The 24,327-nt window shown below is 42.0% G+C and overlaps 5 protein-coding genes across 5 annotated transcripts; 4 read left to right on the forward strand and 1 right to left on the reverse strand.

Moving 5' to 3' along the window:
- Window positions 1-13,406: 13,406 nt before the first annotated feature.
- Window positions 13,407-13,856, forward strand: BT62DRAFT_912225 (uncharacterized protein; the record flags this gene model as incomplete). The annotated part of the gene is made up of 1 exon (XM_043183853.1): window positions 13,407-13,856. A coding segment is annotated over one exon (450 nt), but the record flags the coding sequence as incomplete, so codon positions are not given.
- Window positions 13,857-16,654: 2,798 nt separating this feature from the next.
- Window positions 16,655-17,525, reverse strand: BT62DRAFT_924435 (uncharacterized protein; the record flags this gene model as incomplete). Its single annotated transcript, XM_043184613.1, has 6 exons — window positions 16,655-16,744; window positions 16,898-16,937; window positions 17,038-17,062; window positions 17,083-17,126; window positions 17,353-17,424; window positions 17,464-17,525. The coding sequence occupies 6 exons, from the start codon at window positions 17,523-17,525 to the stop codon at window positions 16,655-16,657; spliced, it is 333 nt and encodes a 110-aa protein (XP_043033350.1).
- A 1,363-nt stretch (window positions 17,526-18,888) lies between these two features.
- BT62DRAFT_924436 (uncharacterized protein) lies at window positions 18,889-19,683 on the forward strand (the record flags this gene model as incomplete). Its single annotated transcript, XM_043184614.1, has 3 exons — window positions 18,889-19,203; window positions 19,321-19,430; window positions 19,491-19,683. 3 exons carry the CDS (start codon window positions 18,889-18,891, stop codon window positions 19,681-19,683), a joined length of 618 nt encoding a protein of 205 aa, XP_043033351.1.
- Window positions 19,684-21,494: 1,811 nt separating this feature from the next.
- BT62DRAFT_989446 (NmrA-like family protein-like protein) lies at window positions 21,495-22,523 on the forward strand (the record flags this gene model as incomplete). The annotated part of the gene is made up of 2 exons (XM_043190159.1): window positions 21,495-21,701; window positions 21,753-22,523. The coding sequence occupies 2 exons, from the start codon at window positions 21,495-21,497 to the stop codon at window positions 22,521-22,523; spliced, it is 978 nt and encodes a 325-aa protein (XP_043033352.1).
- A 168-nt stretch (window positions 22,524-22,691) lies between these two features.
- On the forward strand, window positions 22,692-23,919 carry BT62DRAFT_1013396 (uncharacterized protein; the record flags this gene model as incomplete). Its single annotated transcript, XM_043178062.1, has 3 exons — window positions 22,692-22,801; window positions 23,209-23,304; window positions 23,412-23,919. The coding sequence occupies 3 exons, from the start codon at window positions 22,692-22,694 to the stop codon at window positions 23,917-23,919; spliced, it is 714 nt and encodes a 237-aa protein (XP_043033353.1).
- Window positions 23,920-24,327: the final 408 nt, after the last annotated feature.

Below are 24,327 nucleotides of genomic sequence, written 5' to 3' on the forward strand. Positions count from 1 at the left end.
TGAAAGATAAGGCAAAGGTATGATGGGTGCTTCTTGCCTCTGCCTTCTGGTCAACCATGTGCCAACATCATTGTTACCCCTCATGGCTGGTATTCAAACAAATGATCCAAGACAAATTCACAGATCCAGCTGTCCAAGAAGTCCACAAGCAGAAAATGAAGGACTACAGGATGGGTGACAAGGCAGCCATGGATTACTTTGATGAATTGGAGCAGCTCAGCAAACTTGCTGGGGTATGAGAAGACATGGTTGATACCAGCCAAATGGTCGAATATATGAAATGAGGACTACTGTCTTTGTACCTCAAGACTATTTCTGACCTCGGACATAGCATCCCCATCGGATACAAGGAATGGAAGGCCAGAATCATCATCATGTGGCAAGAATGACAATGACAGAAGGCAGAATTGTCCACCCTATCATGAGATGGACACAAGACTCAGGGACAGGGCTGGAAGCCCTCTGCCTCCCAGGCAACCACATCATCTAAGCCTGGTGGCTCAGCTCTAACTTCTCAATATGCCAAGAAGCAAACTGGTACAGACATGACATATACTGGAATGGGCAAGCCAATGGACATGGATTGCCTCAAGAAGGGAGGAAAGTGTTTCAATTGCGGTCAGAAGGGTCACATGGCATGGAACTGCCTGCAGAAGAAGAACAAGCACATGAGAGAAGAAATTCAGGTGCAAATTGCTGAATTGATGAAGGAAGATGAAGACCTTGGGCATGATGACAAGCCTGAGGAGATAAAAGGCAAGGCTGAGCAGTGAGCAATTCCACTGACTTGGCTGAGAAAATAAATGATGGATCACAAACTGCTGGACAGACTGACATTTTACCCTCTGTAGTACCATCCCCTATGCTTAAATTATGCATGCATTCGAATATACCAAACCCTATCATTCACCAATCAGAATCGCCTAAGGAACCAATCCCAACAACTCAAGCACCGACGAAGGGCCAAAGAGATGCAGAGAGCCCCAAAGGTGCATTATCACTATCAACTCATCAAGCTAAAAAAATAAAGCAGACTCAATTGCCCCTGGGCTGAACAGGGGCAGAGGACCCCACAACGTGGCTCAAGCTATTTGATACTGAATGGACTTGGTGAGCCATCAAGAATGCCAAGGATGAAGCAGCAGTGAAAGCCATACTCAAGAACTGGATACACAAGACCCGAGCTGAAGAAGTGATCGATGAAATGATCACTGGAATGAAAACTGTGGGACGATGTCAGGCCTTGGAGTGGCTTGATGAATTACATGGACCACAAAAATTCATTTGACACACCAAATCCCCAGGATGGGATTTATTGACCAAAGCCCAGATTGAGATGTTAACATCCTGATCAACCCATGCAGTCACTGCCCTGATCGACAGCAGCTGCACAGGAAGTAGTATTAATCGAGCTTTTGTCAACAAGCATCAATTGCCCACTCAGGCAACTGCAGTACCCATTCCTGTCTACAATGCAGACAGAACCAAGAACCAAGCCGGTTCGATTACCGAATATGTCGAGCTTAGGCTCACTATTGGTGATCACTCAGAACGAATTGACCTGACGGTAACTGACCTAGAAACCAAAGAAATATTCCTCGGTCATGATTGGCTAATCAGACATAATCCACTAATCAACTGGAAGACCAGACACATCATTTTTGCTCAATGTTGTTGCTGGAAAATTCCATTTGAACTACCAGATAATGACCCTGAGGACCGATGGGATGAAAAGATGGAAGATGGTGAAACAATCCTTGCCGTCAACCCACAAAGGGCCATTAGCATTCAAGCCATGCACCATGCCAATGACCTAGCAGCAAGGGCCAATACAGAGAAAGAGGAAAGAATGTTTGAAGAAATAGTGCCCACATAGGCTCACAACTACCAGGATTTATTTGAAAAGGAAAGTTTTAACAAACTACCTGATGTGAAACCTTGGGACCATGCCATTGAACTAATCCCTAACTCCAACATCAACCTGGACTGCAAATGCTACCCATTAAGCAACAATGAACAACAAGAACTGGACAAGTTCCTTCAGGAAAACTTGTCCAGTGGAAAGATCCAACCATCAAAGTCACCAATGGTATCACCCTTCTTTTTCATCAAAAAGAAGGATGGAAAACTCTGGCCAGTACAAGATTATCGGAAGCTGAATGAGATGATGATCAAGAATCATTATCCACTTCCTCTGATCGCAGAGTTAATGGACAAACTCCAAGGTGCCAAGTATTATACGAAACTGGATGTCCAATGGGGATACAACAATGTGTGCATCAAAGAAGGCGATGAGTGGAAGGCCGCTTTCCAGACCAACTGAGGCCTATTCGAGCTGACAGTTATGTTCTTTGGACTCACCAATTCGCTGGCTACCTTTCAGTGGATGATGAATGATATCTTCAAAGATCTCATCGCTACAGGGAAGGTAACAATCTATTTGGATGACATACTCATTATGTCAAAAACCAAGAAAGAACATCGAAGAATGATATGACAGGTGCTATCCTTGATGAGGAAGCATCAACTCTTCCTCAAGGCTGAAAAATGTGAATTTGAGGTATTAGAAACTGAATACCTCGGAGTCATTATCAGTGAAGGAAGCATCAGGATGGACCCCATCAAGATAGCAGGAGTAGCCGAATGGCCGGAACCAACCAAAAAGAAGGAATTACAATCATTTCTTGGATTCACCAATTTCTACCAATAGTTTATCTGAGATTACAGCAAGATAGTTCAACCAATGACACAATTAACCAGAAACTCCCTGTGGACTTGGGGAATTTTCCAATGGGATGTGTTTAACGACCTTAAATGCCATCTGACTGAAGACGTTATCTTGGCTATACCAAGCCAAGATGGAAGGTTCAAGGTGGAAGCTGACTCCAGTGAAGGCACAATTGGTGCCATACTGTCACAAGAACAAGATGGCAAATAGCGATCTGTTGCCTTTATGTCAAAGGCACTCACAGTAACAGAGTGCAACTACGAAATTTATGACAAAGAGCTCCTCACCATAATGCTCGCCCTTGCCAAATGGTGGCATTATCTCATTGGAGCCAAAGAAACATTTGAAATCTGGACCGATCACCAAAATCTTTGATACTTCTGACAACCCCAAAAGCTTAATCGAAGACAGGCCAGATGGGTCACTGAGTTATCAGAATACAGCTACACTTTGCATCACAAAGCTGGAGCAGCAAACAAGAAGGCTGACCTCCTCAGCCGCAGGGTGGATCATAACCAGGGAGGAGATGACAACAAGGAGGTTGTGTTATTATGACCAGAACACTTCCAAGCAATGATCATGCCAACAGAAGAAGAGATGCATGAATGCATCAAGAGTGCCACTCAGGATCCACACAAGTGGGATCAGAAGATTGCCCCATCACTCAACCATGAGCGTGGGCTAAAGAAAGAAGGGGGATTAATCCGTTATGATGAACAGATCTACATTCTGAGAGATCAGGGACTTCGAGGTGACATCATCACCACCTGTCATGATCATGCGACCACTGAACACCCTGGGATCACTAAAACAAAGGAATTAGTCTTGAGGGAGTATTGGTGGCCAAAAATGAACCATGATATCACCCGATATGTCAAGGCTTGCAAGGTTTGCCAATGAGGCAAGACTTCAACACAACCCAGAGCAGCTCCCCTTCACCCAAATGAGGTCCCTTCATCACTATAGACCCACATTTTGGTGGATATGATAACTGGACTTCCTGAAAGTGATGGCTATGATGCAATCATCATCATAGTCAATCCCTTCTCAAAAGCAATCATCCCGATCGCTTGCTTGACAGAACTTACATTGGAAGGATGGGTGAAAATACTATGCAATGAGGTATATGCAAAATATGGCATGCCTCAAGTGGTAATTTCAGACAGAGGGCCACAATTCGTATCCAAATTCTTGGATGACTTATACCAGCTCCTCAACATCAAACGAAATGCCTCAATGGCATATCACCCACAGACAGATGGCCAAACAGAATGGGCCAACCAAGAAATTGAAAAGTACCTTAGACTTTTCATCAACTACTGACAAGATGATTGGATGGAATGGCTAGCATTAGCAGCATTCCAACACAACAACAGAATTCACTCAGCAACAGGAAAAACCCTGTTCTTTGTGAACTATGGGTGGAATCCACCAGTGGCAGAAACAGGACGGGCCCATATGATGACACCAGCATCAAAAGATTTTGCACAATCAATGGCAAAAATCCATGAGGAGACCAAGACAGCCCTTAAAAAGGCTGCTTCAACAATGAAGAAGGCATATGACAAACACCGATGAGCAGCGCATCAATATTCAATCAACAACAAGGTTTGGTTGGACACAACAAACCTGCATTTACCAAGACCTAAATAAAAACTTGCAGACAAATAAACAGGACTATTCAAAGTCCTATGCAAAATCGGAAACTCTGCATACAGGTTGCAGATTCCTGCAACTTGGAAAATTCATAATGTTTTCAATGAATCATTATTAACACCATACATGGTATCAGCATTCCCAAACCAAGAATGACCACCTCCACTGGCACCAGAACTGATCGATGATGAAGAACACTATGAAATCGATGAAGTTCTAAACCACAGAACCCAAAAGGTTAAAGCACAAGGGGGAGGCATGAAAACAACAGTTGACTATCTCATCAGCTGGAAGGGATATGGACCAGAATCAAATCAATGGGTCAACGAAAAACACATGAATGCAGAGGATGCCATTCGGGACTACGAACACAAAATCAATAAATTGGATGTGAAAGGGGTCATGTCTAACATTATATCTGCAAAAACAGATGTGGCGACAACAGGAAGGGAGACGATGTCTAGCCAGATATATATCAACCAATCTGCTGACAGCAGAAGACATGTTAAAGAGAACAATGAAGATGACCCTGTGATGGACAAGCCAGAAATAGTGGGGACATACAGCAAAGAGCAATGTATGACCCCTTCAACTCATTTGAAGCCTGCCACTGAAAGGATGAGAGGTTCAGCAGATCAGCCACCTCCTTCCAGCAGGGAAGACTTACTCTAACTCAACCATCAGGATGATGGTCTTAAGGAGAGGGTAATGTTATGATTTTTCCTATTTTCTTTTCTTTTTTCCCTTGGAAATGACCCCTATCTTTGCTTAGTCAGGGCACTTAGGCCAGCGCTTAGGACTGTGGGAATGCTTAGCTCAGCAACTCAGTCAGTCACTCTCCTATCGCACTGCTGTGTGCTGTGAAGAGAGAGACAGTACTCCTTTTGTCTCTGACTTGCAGTGCAATGATAACAGCACAACAGCAAGACAACAGCTTTTGTGGAGAGCCTGGCAACAGCAGGGGTAACAGCTCTACAACAGACAATATCTTTTGTGAACAGTTATTAATAGCCAGATAACAGAACAGTATTTAAGCAGCTTAGTTCTCGCTGTAATACTCCAGTCTCAAACTAAAGTTTATTCTTCACCATCTACTCTTGAGCTCAAGCTTCTTGCCATGCCTTGAACCACTATCACTATTACCTTGTGAACTCAGTCAGTCTAACCTGAAGTGCGAGGTTCTGAACTGTTTATCACATGTTAATAGTCATGTGGGATTTGGGCTTAACAGGCTTGCAGCATTCCAACATAACAATCAGATCCACACTACCACTGGAAAGACCCTCTTCTTCATAAACCACAGCCAATATCCCCTTATTTCCCAGACCTTGCATCTCCATACCTTGACACCCACCTCCACTGACTTTGCTGCCAAAATGGCAAAGATTCACCTAGAAACAAAAATGGCACTGGAAAAAGCAGCCACCATGATGAAGATCCAATACAACAAACACTGACAACAAGCCCATAGCTACACAATCAATAACAAAGTGTGGCTTGATACATCTAATCTCCACCTACCTCACCCAAAACAGAAACTCACTGATAAGCACACCAGCCTTTTCACCATCCTTGCAAAAATAGATGTATCAGCTTACAAACTCTAATTACCTCTGCACTGGTGCATTCATAACACATTCAATAAGTCACTCTTGACACTGTACATTGCCCCAGCATTCTCTAATCAGGAATGACCACCTCTCCCACTGCCCAATCTCATTGAGGATAAGGAACACTACAAGATTGACCAAGTTCTCAACCATAAAACATGCAGGGTCAAGGCATGGAGAGAGGGTATGACTACAACCACTGACTATCTAGTCAGCTGGAAGAGATATGGATCAGAGTCAAACCAATGGGTCAATGAAAAACAGATGAATGCTGATGCTGCCATACACAATTATAAACTATCCTTAAATTAAGCCATTGGGATAATGGTATTAAAAATGGGGGATGTTACAATTTTTCCTATTATTTCTTATTATTCTCTTTCTTTTACCTCTATGCTTAGTCAGAGCACCTAACACAGACACTCAGGATTGTGGGATAACTTTAATCAGCACTCCCCATTGTTCCACAACATATAGCAATGCTCTAACAACAGACAGCCATCCTTTTGTAGGTAACCACAGCAGCCTACAATAATGTGCACTATAACACAGACACTTACAATTAGTAGTACTATATTTATCTAGGAGACAAATAGTATATAAGTAGCATAGCCAATGCTATGTATCTCTAGTCTCAAACTATCCTTAATTCTACCATTCTATCTTGAGTCAACTAGTATTGACCTTGAGACACAACTAATAGAATCCACATATAGTGAACTCAGATGTGATTGTATGAGCACAATACAGCATCTGTTTATCATGTGTTTATAGTCATATGTCAACTGAGTCTAACACTCTGAGGCAAAGTGGCTCTGGAAGACATCCAATGGCTACAATGAGACTATCAGCAAGTGCAACTGGGCCATGTTCAAGAATGATCTTACAGAGGTTTTCTATTCATCATGCAAATACAAACACTTATTATAAGAATTTCAGAAGCTTACAAGAAAGTGGTGGTGTCAGGAGATGACTAGTAAAGCTGACCTTAACTGCTATCACTGTCAATTTCAGCTGATTGCTAAGGCATTGAAGACAAAGGGTGTCATCTCTGACAATAAAGAGCACCATACATTTTGGAAGGGTTTTGACTGTCATACAAAGGAATGGATTGAGGACTGTATTTGTCATATTGATGCCAGCTGAGACCATGATGAGCCACCAACCATCAAGAATATTCTGGCTGCAGATCACTGGGTCCTCTGTTCTGCTGTTTATGATACTGACTCTGAGGATGATACCTCTTGACATTGATCTCACAAGAGAAAGAAGATTATGTCCTCTAACATCAAGTCATCAGATTCAGATGAAGACACATCTCACAAAGCCAAAAAGAGTAGTGAGATACAAATGAAGAAAGTTTCTGGCACTTCAGTGTATAATTTGCAGTCAGCACTTGAAAAGCTCTCTCTCACTCAGATGACCACTATTCAAGCAATGCTATAGTCCTTTGTTCAGTCTCTCAGCTTGCCACTCTCTGATTTAACATTTGCAACAACATACCAGTTCAAGAATCCTGCCTTCCAAGCACAGAACAACTCTCTGTTTCAAAACTGACCAGCTGGCTGTTTCTTCTGTGGTGAGACTGGCCATTTTGTGGCAGAATGCTTCTGAGTGAAGGTCTATATCAGTGCAAACCAAATTAGTGTCCTTGGATGCTGCTTCTGCTATCATGATGGCAGCTTTATTTGCTGGCACCAATGGCATAGCTGTCTGAAGGCCTCAGTTGATGAAGTCTTTGGTAGTTCCTTCCCTCCACCTACTATCTCTACAGGCACTGCACTATCAGCTACTCCATCCACACAGGCTTCTCAGCCACAGAAGAAAGTTTTTTAGATAGCATAGTAATATACCTGCTGCATGTTCAGGCATGTAATTTTGTGAATTATAACAATACATGGACTGTATCACAGTCTACTATGCATGGAATAAAGAATATGGCTAGAGCACAGTGAAATAGGACATATATGACAGCTGGCTTGAGTGATGATGGATGGAGAGCATAGCCTAGCAGCAGGATGATACCAGAGGGGGTTATACTGTGTATGAGATCCCAGCACTTGATAATAATTATGCTAATACAAGTACAGAAAGACCTACTAAAAATAAAGAGTGCATGACCAAAATACAATCAGGACTCTGTGCTCAACTTTGTATCACATTGATCAATGATGCATAGATATTAAATTGCCAAGGGACATATTCTATAACAGAGCATTGGTACACAATGAGATAAATCTGAATATTAGAGAGATTGGCTGAGAAATAAGAGGATTTGGTGAAAGAAATAACCAGAAGTAATCTCAGGAGTCTAGAATGACTCCTGTGCATTGATTAATTGCATCAGAGAGATAAGAAAGTGAAGAGACCAGTGACCAGGCCACTAACAGAGATAACTAGTGTCAGATTGCATAGAAACAAATGGCAGTCCCAATCCAGAGCAGAATATGCATGTCAGACTATGACATGCATGTGAATGATATGCTAGAGACTCTGTTCCAGAGTCCCATGCTTTGGAATTACTATATTTGATGTGTCTTAGTAAGTACAGTAGTAGATTATTTAAGTACCACATTGTAAGAGTAATAGACAAGTTTCTGACCCCTCACAGTTGTGGTATACTGTGCATAGAAAGCCTTGCACTATAGCTCTGGGTTTGTGTTTGTTACTTCAGATAAGAGAATAGACACATTATTGATATCATAAAGAGATATTTGAGAACTGTGTGAGGCACAAAAGTTTGCAAGAGACTTGAATTCGATTTAATAAGAGGTTTTGAATTGTGCTCTAGCCTGAGAATAAGAGAGCAGTGTCTGAAGGACACTATCCTGAGTTTTTGAGGTGTTTGTGATGTGTGGTGCTACAGGTGGCAGAGGTCTAAACCCTTTGGCCTGTGGATGGAGTTACTTGTGATATTTCTGCAGATCAGCAGAGGTTCAAACTCTTTGGGTCTGTCAGACAGTGTTTTATTGTGTTTTGTGCCTCTGGATCACATAGGTTTGAGTCCTGCAGATCTATGATCAGTTTGGAAACTTGTGCACAGAGGTTTGAAACCTTTGGCACTTGTGGATATGTTTGTGATTAGTTTCTGCTTAGAGCACAAAGCTTTGCATTGTGTAGTGTGTGTTTGGAGATTTAGAATTGATCTGAGCTGTGCTTGGAACTGTTTTGAGAGTTTTGTGGAAGTGTTTTGATATATCATATTGAGCTACAGTACTCTTTGCCTTGAGGCCTGGCAACACTTGTGGCCATCTTTTGCTTTGATAAAATAAAAAGCTTCAAGACTTAGAGAGATCTGAGACAGTTGTATATATGCTATTGCTACTTGCATGCAGTGAAATTATTTGAGAAGACAGTTGTACTTGCTACAGCTACTTTATCACATTATAATCCTCCCATGAACTAAGAGTATTGTGTGTGTGTTGGTATGGGTGTGACCAGTGGATAGCACTCTGCTGTGACCATTTTCACCTTGTGAACATGCAAAACCTCTTCAACAGCATTTGACAGAGGCCCTGAATGTACCACCATAGCATTTATAGAGGAGGTTGAAGAGATACCTGAGGTTGCACAGGTTGCAGCTATTACTGAAAGTGATGAGGAGATTTGATAGGATTTCTTAAAGATGGAATGTGATGATGTAGATGATCCAGAGAGCAACATTGATGTTGCTGCAATCACATGAGTACAAGCAAAGAAGAAAACAGAACCAAATAAAGATATGCTGCTGCTACTAGAGAAAGAGGATAGAAAACATGAGGCTAAGACAGATGCTATAGAACTACCTATGCCTCTGTTCACAGAACAAGAATCAGCACAAGCAAAGTCAAAAGAAGATGCTACCACACTAGAGCCAATGTACAATGCATAGCAACCTGCCTACCAACATAAAACTCAGCTCAATGATCTTACCACTATATCATGCATTTACCAGCAGATTCTAGACACACCAATTTTTATGCCCATATGTGACCTATATGCAATCAGCAAGGACCTTACATGAGAAGCCACCATGAACAAATGCACAAATTGTATATCCAACCAGTCCTTCATTGCCACTTCCTCTCTTGCCCATATGAGCTTCCCTCTTCTCTCTCTTGACTATGCAACACCCCTGTGTACTATCAATGTCTCCACCTCTGGAAAACCATCTGAGCCTGCTCTTCTTGATGAAGGGTCAGAAATTATAGTCATTTGAAAGGATCTAGCTAAGGAATATGGCTTGAATATCAATAGACACTGTAAGATGGTTATGGAGACTGTTGCTGATGTAAAAGACAAATTACCTGGCTGTGGAGAGAAACTCAAAATTATTGTCAATGGTCTCATCATCATGGCACATGTATTTATTCTGTCTAAAGCCCCATACTGTATCCTTTTAGGGTGTCTATGGCAGTGTGCTGTCTGTCTTGAAAAATGGAAGACTAGTACAGGTGTCACCATTTGCATCTAGGAGCCAATTTACCTGTATTCTGACTACTGTAAAATTGCTGTGATAAAGGGCAAATGGGCTGCAGGCAGGCTGGTCAACATACTGTAAACCATTGACAATGTGGTGGAAGAATGAAGACAAGAATCAGGAGTTCCCAAACATGGACCAGATTTGATGACCACTGTTACTAATACATACTCACTCATCAACTCTGTACTATCTGACACCTTTACATTCAATAACACCTCTCATTGTATGCTATACAAGAGTGTAGACAGGAAAGCCAGCCAGATACCAGTGACACTACTAGAACAAGCCAAGATCTGCTGCTACTTCTCTGAAGACCCATTGCTCTCTCTCCCTCTATTGTCCCCATTTTCTATTGACTTCCAACCCTCTGTCTGGCTCATCCAGAAACATCTTCAGTCACTTTGCATATTGCAGAATGAATTTTTGCTTCTAGAAGAATGTTGGCTGGCTGTTAATGTCTTGATGAATAATGCTACTGCTATTGCATTCACAAGCAATAAATGAGAATGCTTACATGATGACTATGTCAGCTCTGTTATTATTCTGCTCATGGAACATGAACCTTGGGCTTGTAAATTCATTCTCATCCCTCCTGACATCTGGAATCAGATTATCCAGCAAGTTGAAGAGAAGGTTCAGTAAGGCCTTTGAGAGCCATCTGATAGCTTTTACTCTACCCAATGGTTCTGTATTAGCAAGAAGGATGGAAAAATCAGAATAGTCATCAACCCTAATAAGATGAATCAATATACCATCCAAACAATGGGACCATCACCCCTCTCAGACCAGTACTATGAACATGCTGCTGGCCAAGAAATCTATATGAGAATTGACCTACTCTCTGGTTATGATCAGCACAGCCTGAATATCTCCTCCTATGATCTTACAACTATTGATATCCACTTCAGACCTATATGACTGACCACTCTGCCAAAAGGTTGGACTAGCTCTGTCAATATATTCCATCACAATATTGCATTCATCCTTTAACATGAAACTGATGTTATGCCAAACTTCATTGATAATATTGATGTCCTTGGTCCTCAAACTGGCTACAAGCTTCCTAATGGTGACTACAAATGGCACTCTGAAAACAGTTGGATTTGAAAGTTTGTATGAGATCACTTATGCAATGTCAACCAGATACTGTATCATCTTAAGCATGCAGGTGCTACCATCTCTGTGAAGAAGCTATGAGTAGAGGTGCCTGAGTTAGTTATGCTTAGACAACTCTGTAGCTATAAAGGATAGTTACCTGAAAATGTTGCTGTTTGCAAAATCAAGACATGGCTGCCATGCTGTAGTGTCAAACATGTTCACAGATTTCTGGGTCTCTCTGATACTGTATGAATATAGATCTGTAACTATGCTGCTATCTCCTACCCCCTTGTCAAGCTCACCTTCAAGGATGTTTCCTTTTCTTGGACTTCTGATCACTAGTCAGCAATGGATGCTCTCAAAAATAGCATAGTTACTTGTCCAACCATATATCCAATTGACTATCATTCAGGATGTGATGTCATACTATCTGTTGACTCTTCAGAAATTGCTTATGGCTTCATCTTACAGCAATTTGGGATTGATGATCAGTGTCACATTATTTGGTTTAGCTCAATTGCATGGTCTGATATAGAGCTGTGCTACTCCCAAGCCAAGATTGAACTGCAAGGCTTGTGACATGCCCTGCATACTATCTAAATCTATTTGGTTGGGTTGAAACATTTTCTCATTGAGATAGATGCCAAGTACATATAGGGAATGTTAAACAACTCTGACTTGCATCTGAATGCCTTGGTGAATCAGTGGATTGCTGTCATCTTGATGTTCAATTTTACCTTAGTCCATATTCCAGCAGAACACTTCAAGAGACATAATGGTCTGTTATGATGCAAAAACCTCAATTATGATGGTGACATACCTGATGATGTTGCCAAAGATTGGATCAATGATGAAGTTCTTGGTTGTACTGTTTGAGTCTTATCCTTCCTCCAATCCATGCCTGGTGATCATAGTGAGTGTGCATTGTATGTTGTAGAGGCCACTAGCACAGCAATGTCAGTTCTTTTCACAATGGAGGAGTCAGCAAACAACCTACCTCAGATCTTGGAATCATGCTGTCAGAATGCTCAGCTTGAAGATATTAAGTTCTATCTTTCAAACATCAAGTGTCCTCCTTCTGTTCCCACTTGTGAGCTGTCTATTCTCCAACAACAGTCTTGTCCCTACTTTGTTGCAGTCAACCAGGTCTTTCAGCATGAATGTGGTGGTCATCACCAGCTCATCATCTCTTTTCCACAGTGCTTGCACATCCTCTGTCTTGTGCATGACAAGCTGGGGCATCATCATGGATTCTATCCCATTCATTGCTGGATTGCAGATCATTTCTGATGGCCTGACATGAGTAATGACATTGAATAGTAGCTGCAGACATGCTATGAATGCCAATTAGAGTTAACTGAACATGTTCATTTACCACCCAAGATCTGTATGCCCACAGGGCTCTTCCAGAAGTGTCATATAGACACCATGCATATGCTGAGGTCTAGAGAATATCACTATATCATTCAAGGGCACTGCAGCTTGACTCACTGGTGAGAATTTCACATCTTGCATAGAGAAACTGCTGAGATGGTGGGCCAGTTCATCTTTAAAGAAATATTATGTCAGTGGAGAGGAATTGCAGAGATTCTTGTCATGGATAACAAACAGTCCAGCTATCATTGCTGCCATTGATTACTTAGGTCAAAAGTATGAAATTCAGCATATTCACATCTCTCCATATAATTTACAGATGAATGAGCTTGTGGAGGTTTCACACTATCCTATCCAGGGTGCTATCAAGAAGCTATATAAAGGAAATGAAAAGAACTGGCTGAATAAGTTGCATCTCAGATTTTGAGCAGATTGTATCACCACCACTTAACAAACTGGCTATTCACCATTCTACTCTGCTCATGGCATTGAGCCTCTCCTTGTATTTGATGCCCTTCTTGTGACCTTTCTTTTTCCTGATTTTGATGGCAAATTATCTGATTCTGATCTAATTTATATGCAAGCTTATCAGCTAGAGCACCATGATGGAGACCTAGCTCACCTACAAGAATATGTCATCAAAGCTCATTTCAGATCCATTGCAGACTTTGAACAACACTTCTGGACTATTATATATGACTACAACTTCAAGCCTGGCATATTAGTACTGGTGCTCAACAAGAAGATTGAACCAGGAGGAACTTACTATCTTGCTGACCTCAATAGTGCTATTTCATGCTTGAAATTTGCTGCATTCTGTCTTATTTCATACCATGCAAGATCAAGGAAAGAGTCTAAGATGACTGAGTTTATCAATCAAGCAGACTTAATGGGCATTGCTGAGAATCATGATGACAATGACATATAAATTCAACCTGAAGATTGAAATCTATAGTTTGTATGGGATGTAGACAATTCAGCACCCCTACATGCATAGACCAGCAAGGTCCTTCCACCTGGGCCATAGCTCACAGTTTCCATTGTACTTATGCTTATTGTTACTTTCACTCATTGTTACATTACTATGCTAGAACCACAGACAACCAGTATATATACTTGTATATGCTACATGTAGATCATGATCATACTATCTCTAATCCAGTTTCTCTCTCCTCTGCATTCATTGTCATCTGAGTATCTACATTCAGAAGATTTTCTTTAGCCAGAAAAGTGCAAGCTCATGTATGAGTTTATGTGTCTGCAGAATGAGGGGTTTACTTGAGATGATACTAAGCAAAGTCATTTTAAGGAGGAATACCTCCTTCCAGTGACCATCCCAGCAGTAGAGCACACACCTTGGATATAGAAGAACATACCAATTCCATCAGAAATCTTTGATCAGATATGCAAGATAATAAAAACCAAGATTGATGTGAGTGTATATGAGCTATCAAATTTCTCTTATCACTCACATTGATTTTATGTGGTTAAAAAGGATGGAAAGAGTCTGAGGCTAGTTTACTGCCTGGAACCCTTGAATGCAGTCACTATCAAGCATTCAGGATTGCCCCCAGTGACAGATGAGCCAGCAGAGCATTTTGAAGAGAAATCCTGTAGTGGTACACTGGATCTCTATGTGAGACATGATAAGAGAATACAGGCAGAAAAATCCAGAGACCTCACCACATTCCAAACTCCATTTAATGCTCTGAGACTAGAAACATTACTCATGAGATGGACAAACTCTATACTGACATTTCATCATGATGTGACATATATATCAAAGGAGGAAGTACCCCACATCACTATACTATATGTAGATGATATTCTGGTGTGAGAACCAAAAACATGCTGTAAGACTAGCAAACTTTCTGATACAAGAAGGATGCATCTGCTGTTGCAAGTTCTTTTATAATCACCAGAGGGAGATCCAGCAGCTCAGAGTGGATCCAACAGAATCAGCCTGGAGCAAATGGCTCATTGGTAGTACAAGCTCTAGCATCCACTTTTGAGGGCAGATGGGCAGAATATAAGCAGAACATGAAAGGGATAAAGGAGAGATTACAAGGGTTGCTCCAAGCTGTCTGCTTGTGCAATACCAGGCTCAAAGGCTTCTAGATATGCTTATGGCTTCAGCTTATAGGAGACTAGCAGAATTTTTTTTTTTAGCTTTGTACCATAAAAGTTGATTCCTTTTCTACCTAAAAGGTTCTCCTTTGAATACCAAGGGCCTGAAGGTCTGTTCTCTTATCAGTGATAGCTCCTATAAGCACTTAGACCATCCTTTTTTGTGGCTCCACCTAACCTATACCAGCATAACACCATCAATCCACTTTGTAGGTCTACTATGTGCACTTGAATCAGCTACACCTTCTATATGTGGTGCCTTCTTAAATAGCTTTATAAGATTATCTATGCCTGATCCACTTCTGATCAGGTGAAGCATCCATCTGTGTGCAGGCTCCAGCTGATAAGCATCCATTCCTAAATGCAGATGCAGCATTAAAAGTTGCATGCTGGACACAAAGGAGTAGACAGCAGGCAGCTGTCTGTCATTGTTTTGCAGGTTATTAATTGCACAGTGGATCTCCAGATGGGTTGTGTCAGTGTTCTGTTGCTTGAGCCATAGTGAGAGAATAGTTTCTTGTTTTGAAAGTAAAATGCTTACTGCTCAGCCTCCTTGATACTGTGGTGGATCTGGAGCCAGAAAAACCAAAATTTGGTGCTCATGATATCATAGTGTGGCACACTGAAGCAATACTCTCACAGGAGCAGAAAGAGAAATAGTGATCCATTGCTTTCATCTCCAAGGTGCTCATAATTATGAAGAGAAATTCTAAGATCTACAATACAGAGCTTCTTGCCATCATGCTTGCTCTGGCCCAGTGGTGACACTACCTGATGGATGCAGCACAATTCAAGATTTGAATGAACCATCAGAACCTTCAATGCTTCTAACTCTGATAGAAACTAAATTGATGACAAGCATGCTGAATCACTGAACTGGCAGAATGTTAAGCTCAAGTGACATGTGACCTAAACATGTGATAAACAGATGCTGTGTTGTTTTTATACAGTCACATCTGGGTTCACTATGTGTGTTTATATGACATTGTGTCTCAAGGCTGTTGCAAGTAGGCTTGAGATAGAATGGTAGATGTGTAAACTTTAGCTTGAAGCTGGAGTTAAACCAGTGAGAGCTATCCTACTTATATACAGTTTGTTGATAGCAATATAAATACTACTACTTATTGTGTTCTTTGTGGTCTTTGTCCTTGAGCATTGCTACCATCTACAAAAGTATTGTTGTGCATTATCAGGCAACACTGTTGCATCAAAAGACAATGACTGACTGGGCTTGTTGTGATGACTAAGCCAGTCTCATAGTTCTAAGCACTGGTCTAGATGCTCTGACTAAGCATAAATAGGAGTTAAGATAAAGAAAAAGAGGAAAAATTGTAATGCAGAATACAACTTCTTTCTTCAACATAAGGTGGAGACTGCAAACAAGAAGGTATTGATGAGCTTCTGAGCTCTGTGTGCTTTTAAATTGCAGGCCTCAAATATTATTTTTGACTTCTGTCCTTAAACAGGCTTTTAGTAAACCAACTATTTTAGGTTTAACAGCAGTAATTTCATCAAAAACTATTTATTATTCACAGACCTCCTCTTGTGTGTGAAGATTATATGTTATATATAAACTTTCCTTTTGTCTGTGAACTTTTCTCAATCTTGCAAACTTTTTCCATTAACTTTCACAGTGTATGAACTTTCAATTTTAATAAGCACTATAGACATAGCCAGATACCACAATACCTGATTATATAAGACATATATCATTATTAGTATACACATGGCACTCTAATGCAGCCTACAAGATCCATCATGATATGTATACAAGGTTGGCTGCAGATGTCTAAGCTTTTTACAGCTGGCATGTCAAAGAGTAATAGGCCACAGAAGACTAACCCTGTTTTTGGTTAGATATTCATAAGGAATATCAAAAAGGCTAGCATACTATTGGCTATGCAAATTTTTAAATATGCTAAATTTACTAAATGCCTCACAGCCTTGAAGGCTTTATGTAATAAAAATTTTGCTATGCTCACTAAGCTAATACTCCAGTTACAAAGGCTGTTTTAAATGTCACATACTTAGTATTAGTAAAAAGGTAGTATAAGTAGTGTACAAAGAAGATCTGAGGAAAAGGACAAAACAGAACACAGACAAGCTATACAGAGACTACTTGACACCTATACTAAACTGTACACTAGTGCAACACCCCTCTAATAGAACTAGTTACACAGACTGCATATGGGTTAATACCCTTTGACTGAGAGCACTATCGCATCTTGACAACCTTATACCCTATCTGGAGGCTTGCATAAAACACTAGTGAACTTATTCATTCATGAAATATTGACTTGTCTTGCTTCATTCCCAAAAACATGAAAGAGATCTGCTTCCTTTGCATGTTATCCTCACATCCATCAGACCTAACAAAAGATCTTGAAGGGTAACTAGACAACACTAACAATTTCTCTAGACATTGCCAGAACCACATATAGGATTCTGACACTAAAAGTTCATGCTGCATATAGGTTGCACCACTCAGTATCCAGATTCTTATATGATATTTCTGTTATAGAAAAATTTGCATACATACTGTGAGTCACTGTAAACAATTTAGAGCCTTATACTCCTGTAGCCACCTCTTGCTACACCCCTTTGGAGATTAGTCACTATATTGAGATACACAACTAGACTCACTTGGACCAGCTGTTAGACCCAAGCTGCATATGATCATAGACACATGATAAACTGATGTCACTTTGCACTTCAAGTGAAACAACAGAATCCACTGGTGTGAATATTGATCAGTGTGCTATAAGGCCTTGTGATCAGCTCAAAAGTAGAATGGTATGATAATAAAATTTAGCTCAAAGCTAGAGATTTCCAGCAAAAGTGAGTCTCCTTATATACTGTACATGTTGTGGATAAATATAAGACTACCTATTGTATGTTTCCAAGTCCTGATGCCCATTGTCCTTGGGCATTGCTACTATACACAAAAGGTTAGTTGTGCATTGTCAAGGGCTGATCACTATGTCAGAGGACAATGATGGATTGGCTCATCTTTGTGATGACTAAGCTTCTCCCATAGTTCTAAACACTGGTTTAGGTGCTCTGACTAAGCATAAATAGGGGTTAATTCATATAAAAGATAATAGAAGTGAAAAAATTGTAATATCAGCTTTCAGATTCTGTGCTTTGGTTTCACTTACTGATATAGGTTTTGTGTTTCCTGCCTGCAGAGAAAGTCAACAAACAACTTCTGGTTCATCAGCAGACTTGCTCAGTCAACAAGCAGACCATGATCAGAGAAAGGATAATAATAACAAGATGGTCATGCTCAAGGCTGAGCACTTTATGGTAATGATCATGCCAACAGAGGAGGAAGCTCACAAGCATATCAAAAGTGCTACCTGACACACTGAATTATGGGATCAGAAGGTGGTCCCATTGATCAATCATGGCTGAGGAATGCCCAAAGAGGGAGATCTGATTTACTACAATAATTGGATCTACATGCTCTGAGATCATGCTCTTCAAGGAGATATCACTGCTTGGTTGCATGACCACATTATTGTGAGACACTCTGAAATTGTAAAGACCATGGAATTAGTATTGTGAGAATACTAGTGGCCAAAACTGAAGAGAGACATTGAAAAATATATGAAGGCCTGCAAAACCTGCCAATGAACCAAGTCAGGCACTGAAGTGAAGGCAGCCCTGCTCCACCCAAACAAAGTGCTGAGTGCACCATGGACACACATATCTGTAGACATGGTCACTGGCCTTCCTGAAAGTCAAGGCTATAATGCCATCATCATCATAGTTGATCACTTCTTGAAGGCTACCATACCAGTTGCATGCAGCTTGCACATTGTCCTCTGACCATGACTATCCTAGTGCATATTGTTGATTGTTCAGAGTACAAAGGAAAAGATCTAGAAATGTTAAAGAGATATATCCATGACTGGACCTTTGATACTAAGTGCATCATATCTGGGGCCCATTTGAAGTGTAACTGTGTACTGAGATGTTGCATGCAGAATGGACTACCAGCTCTGTATAAAGTTAAGGACTTGATAGAAGACAAGGCTTTGAAGGGCAGAGTGATGCTGGAGATGAGGAGGGACATCAGAGCAGTGCTGTGGAATAGCAATATTTATTACAGTAACAATGGGGATGGCAGCTCATCCAGAAATTCTGTATGTGGGACTTCTATTGGTTGCCATACAGAAGAAAATACCTCCCTTTCAATGGAACAATGGGCAGGTAGTAATACTTATGGCTAGGCTCTAGAAGTGGAAGAAATATTGTTGCAGGGTTTTCATGGTATCATAATGGCAGCAAGTAGTGGCATGGAGGACATGATGGTTTCAGACAAGGACTTAAAACATCAGATTCCAAAATTGTCCCAATCTGAGGCTGGCAGGTTTGTCAAGCTGGTCTTTCTATCTTTTCCAATTTTTAATGCTGCAATGTCATGCCAAAGAAAGCTACTTGAATATCAGTTAGTAGGCATGCTTACTGCATTGGCTCCTATAGGCACCAAGAGTGATGGTCATTTTGTACCATTTAGAGAACTTGATGGTTCCCTATATCACATCTTTAACCATCAGTTGCTCTCTGCTCATGAGGTACAGAAATCTTACCCAGTGACAGCTTTGCAGGCATTGGCTGTTTAAATGGAGTATGCTGCTCTTCAGGCTGGGGAGGTTGTCCAAGGTGATTATGCAACATCAATATCAAGGCTAATAAATGGCATCTCCCAAGAACTTTGGTCTCCTAACATAAAATATTAATGTTCATCTGCTTTGCTATTATATGACTTGCCATCAAGCACCGGCTTTTTTTCTCTTAGTGCCCTGTGGTGAACCATATTCTGTCTTCAACCATGACCAGTCTGCATCAACACCATCAGGATTTCAGGATTTCACTACAGCTACTTGATGTGCAGATATATCTATAGCACAAAGTCATGCTCAATAATATTGAATACCCATAATCAGATCATCTTTATGTTGAAAGTCTGCCTCAGCCCCCCTCCCTCCCCCCCATGTTTTGTAAATTTTTGGTTTTCTTTGAAGAGAGTGATGCTCTTAGTGAATGATTGTCCCATACATGAAAAGGCTGCAGCTATGGTTTCCCTCATTGACCTCTCTGCAGCCAGCTTTGCATCTTTCTTGTTGACATGCTCAATTCTTGCATTGGTGGCTACTGTTCTCACTGAGAGCCTGGACAGGCTATTTGTATCCTGACACTGATCATCCTGGACACATGAAGGCACATCCCACTCGAGATCAACACTTCTCCACACGACACTTCTCCACACATAAGTTCATTGGGACTTTTCTTTGCCTGTTTATGAAGAAAGGCACTACCAAGCGGGCTCTGGGGTCAGTACTACATTTGAATGTGTATTTGGGCCTTCAAGCTCAGAGAACCAGTTGGACCAAGACTCGTGGTGTCAATCAATCATGACGTACTACAATGGCAGGGACCGCTCCCACCTTGAGAGAAGTGTGGATCTGTGAGTCATTACTTTATGGTCGGTCACAATGGTTTGACTAGCAAGAAGAGGCACCATTGATTTTAATAGATTCATGGTATTTTCCGCCATTAAGCTGGACCTGTTCTGCATCTTGGTCTATATTTAGTTGCTGGTAGATTTATTCATTGCTGTCAATTCTCTGAGTCCATTAGATATATAAATATTTATGCACAGATATTCCTTTAGATTGTGGAGGTATGGTGGCACGCCCACTTTGTCTGGATAGCATGCATCACTTTTGTAGTCTTGAGGGCAGGTTCAGCCTACCTCGTGGTACAAACGGCCCGCTTACACTTGTCAACTACATTCCCCGGAGACGGCTAGTCTTCTGGTCTCCCGGGTCTTCTGATTTATTCTCGTAAAACCAATTAGTTTGCAATCCGACGGGCCATGGGCCATGGCCCGGGGATGAGAACCCTTCCGTTGCCTTGGAATATATCCCTGTCGGCTGTCTACTTATCTAACATTTCTTCTCGGTAAAGTGGGTTCTTCTTGTCTCGTTGTAGCGAGAATAATTCGTTTACCAAAGACATTTGTTCAATAGCGATATTATAGGTGCAACATGTTATGGCATCTGAATACTGTGCTTAGCAATGGTCTTGATCTGTAGGTAAGTTTTGTCAATCGCTTGTAGAGTCATACTCCAGGTGACGTTACAGCCGATGTTCGCATTCCACTCGATATCACTGGCGTTCTTCTCCAACAAGGTTATAACTTGCACAGAAAATGCAGATATTTTTTCACCGCTGACCGAGCACCATAGATTTTAACGCTTCTAACAAACCAACATGACGCCATTAGCTTCAAGAAAGACAATATGGCTGTGGGAAGGACTCCTTAATCAGTATCTGCTCGACATCATCTTTCACATTTCTGCTGACTACGATTAATCGAACGCTCATATAAAAGTGGTGTTGATAACAGTGTGAGACTCCATAGTAAACTATGTCTCGCAAACTCCTCGTTGTTTTTGGTGCTACAGGACAGCAAGGCGGCTCCGTTGTCGCCAAATTCCTCAAAGATAAGAGTTACATCGTTCGGGCCGTCACTGGAAACCCAGATAGTGACAAGGCAAAAGCACTTGCTGCCAGCGGTGCTCAAGTCGTCATAGCAGATCTCAACGACTACAGGAACGTCCTCAAGGCATTCGAGGTTCGTTAACTACACCCTTTTTTTCATACCAAGCTAATAAGATTTTGTCAGGGTGCGTCTGCGGCTTTTGGCTTGACGGACTTCTGGACGCTCCTACCTGCTCTCGGACTTGATGGAGCCTTCGACGGGGAGATCCAGCAGGGCAAGAACCTTGCCAATGCCGCGGCCGCCACCACCACACTCGAGCACTACGTCTGGAGTTCCTTGCCATCTGCTGTGAAAGGCGGTGTTTCCGTTCCCCATATCGATAGTAAAGCCCGCGTCGATGAGTATATCTTCTCCTCCCTTCCTGCTCTTGCGAAGAAGACCACTGTCTTCTGGGCTGGCTTCTATGCCGAGAACCTGGGGACATTTAACCGTCCGGTGAAGCTGGAGGAGGAGGGGGGGAAGTATGGGTGGCTTCTGCCATGTACACCTAGGGCGGCGGTACCCATGATGGGACAGACGAGTGCAAATGTGGGTGTTTTTGTCTCGGTGATCCTGGCGAAGCCGGAGAAGACTCTTCCTTCGAAGTATGTTCTTGGGTCGGTTGAGACTTTGACGATGGGTCGAGTCCTGGAGCTGTGGGGAGAGGCCAATGGTGTGGAGACGGTGTTTATACAAAAGGATGAGGAGGAGTTCATCGCTTCGTGTTACGCTGGTCCTGTGGTTGGGAGAGAGCTGGCGTTGAACATGAAGTATTTTGAGTTTGCAGAGACTTGGGCGAAGAGCGGGGTAGTGGAGTTTTTGAGGAAGGAAGATCTTGGGATCGAGGATGCGGAATTGGTCAGTATGAAGCAGGCTTTTGCGAGGATGGATTGGAGCGATATTTTAAAGGCATAGTCGTGTATGAACGTGTGTTAATTGAATTTCTTGAAAGCCATTGTCGTCCTTTGAAGCTATGTGACGAAGAGCAATGCTCCTTTTTCTTCTGCTTCCTCAAATTTTGACAATGGTAGCAATACTCAGATATTTGCATTGAAAGGCAGATACTCATACTCAAAAATATGCATGGTTTCCGTAATCCTCGGATCCTGCGTTGAGAATCGATCGGATTCCCCATATTTTATCGCCTCACTTCTGAAACATAATTGTGTAACCACGACAAAATTCCGAAGCAGGTACGTACCACGGTCGGCTTTTTCTGGATTTAGCGATGCGATGCAACAGAAGAGCAGAACTCAATACTCACTGATGGATATCTGTATTACCTAGCTGGAAGTCGAACCCACGATTCAAGCGGAAGAACAAGCTAGTTCAATCATCCACTCAAGGTCCATCTCCTGACGGCACAGGGCCGCTGTCGACGTCGAAGTGGCATTCCTTAGTGATGATCAAGATTTATGCCGAGAATAAGAGGTGCACGAAAATAAAATGACAGGCTTGTATTAAGGAACGCGCCCGTGATGATATCTTGTCTCTCTTACGATCAGATAATGTCAGTGCTCAGGGAACGGCGGGTATTATTGTATTAATCAGATCCAGTTGTGCAGAGGCAGGGATGTGCACCTTACCATTACGGATACAGCCGTAAACTGTACAAAAAATATCGCCCACGGAACGGTACGGTTGATCACATACCCGTAACGTTGACCGTACACGGACGGTTTCCCGACGACAACGAGTATCTGTCATGAAAATGCAAGTATTAATCGCTTCATTAAGGTTATATTTACTGACATCGATGTCGTTAAATGGTCTCCTACCTCTCCTTTGATGACCGTACTTCAGCCGTATGAATACTTATACGGCCGTATTTTGGGTCATCGGAGGTGCTCACGGTACGGAGCCGCATCCGTATCCGCAGTACATATCTACCGTACTACGGTTACGGTGCACATTCCTACGCGTCAGAAACAAGGGCGGGGGTTTAAAGTTTTCTCTGAGTCAGAAAGGAAAGCTGAGATCCCTGAGAAGAGGAGCACGGAGTCCGGCCGATGTTTTGGCGTTCTCTCCGCAACAACGACCATTCACTTATCCCGTCTTTGTATGCGAGGCTTGGGTGTGCAAAGCTCTCAGTTCTTTTTGTTTTGACCGTTATGCCTCTGTCCTCGTCAGTGGCTTCATTCCAGCACGGCTCGTCCCACTGTGGGTTGAAGAAACCGCTACTAGACAGGATATTTTCAGCGCGAGTGATCGGAGCGCCGGGCAGTTAGCTTGCTTTAACCTTAATCTCTACGTAGTCCAGCACACCCACATTCCGGCGTTGTCCTCCTCCCGCCTCAGACTACCGCCATAACCGCCATTTAGCAAAACTCTTCGGTGTAGGTCACAGGTCTATGTGCGTCGATGTCTTCACTCGAGCATAACCCAGCCTATTTGGCATTGAACAATCCAAGGAGGCAGTGTATTGTCATTTCAAAAATTTCGGGATTATTGGAGCGTATATCATCCCACGCTCGCGCCATGACGACGGCGTTCTATGGGGCATCAACACCTAACTCTTCCACAATATGATGACCATGTACAGCGGTGACCGTCGTCATTGTCGCCGACGGGGCTGGTTTGCCTTGACCCACCCAAGCCTCTACGACGTCCTTCAGGGCAACAACAGACGCATCTATCACACTCATCGCCGATCACTATTTATGGTACCGCCCTCTCCTTCCACATTCCACCCTCCCACCATTGCCTCTGTGCACGTCAG

This window comes from Guyanagaster necrorhizus (assembly GCF_019112545.1).
Source record: "Guyanagaster necrorhizus MCA 3950 unplaced genomic scaffold BT62scaffold_60, whole genome shotgun sequence".
Lineage (NCBI taxonomy): Eukaryota > Fungi > Basidiomycota > Agaricomycetes > Agaricales > Physalacriaceae > Guyanagaster > Guyanagaster necrorhizus.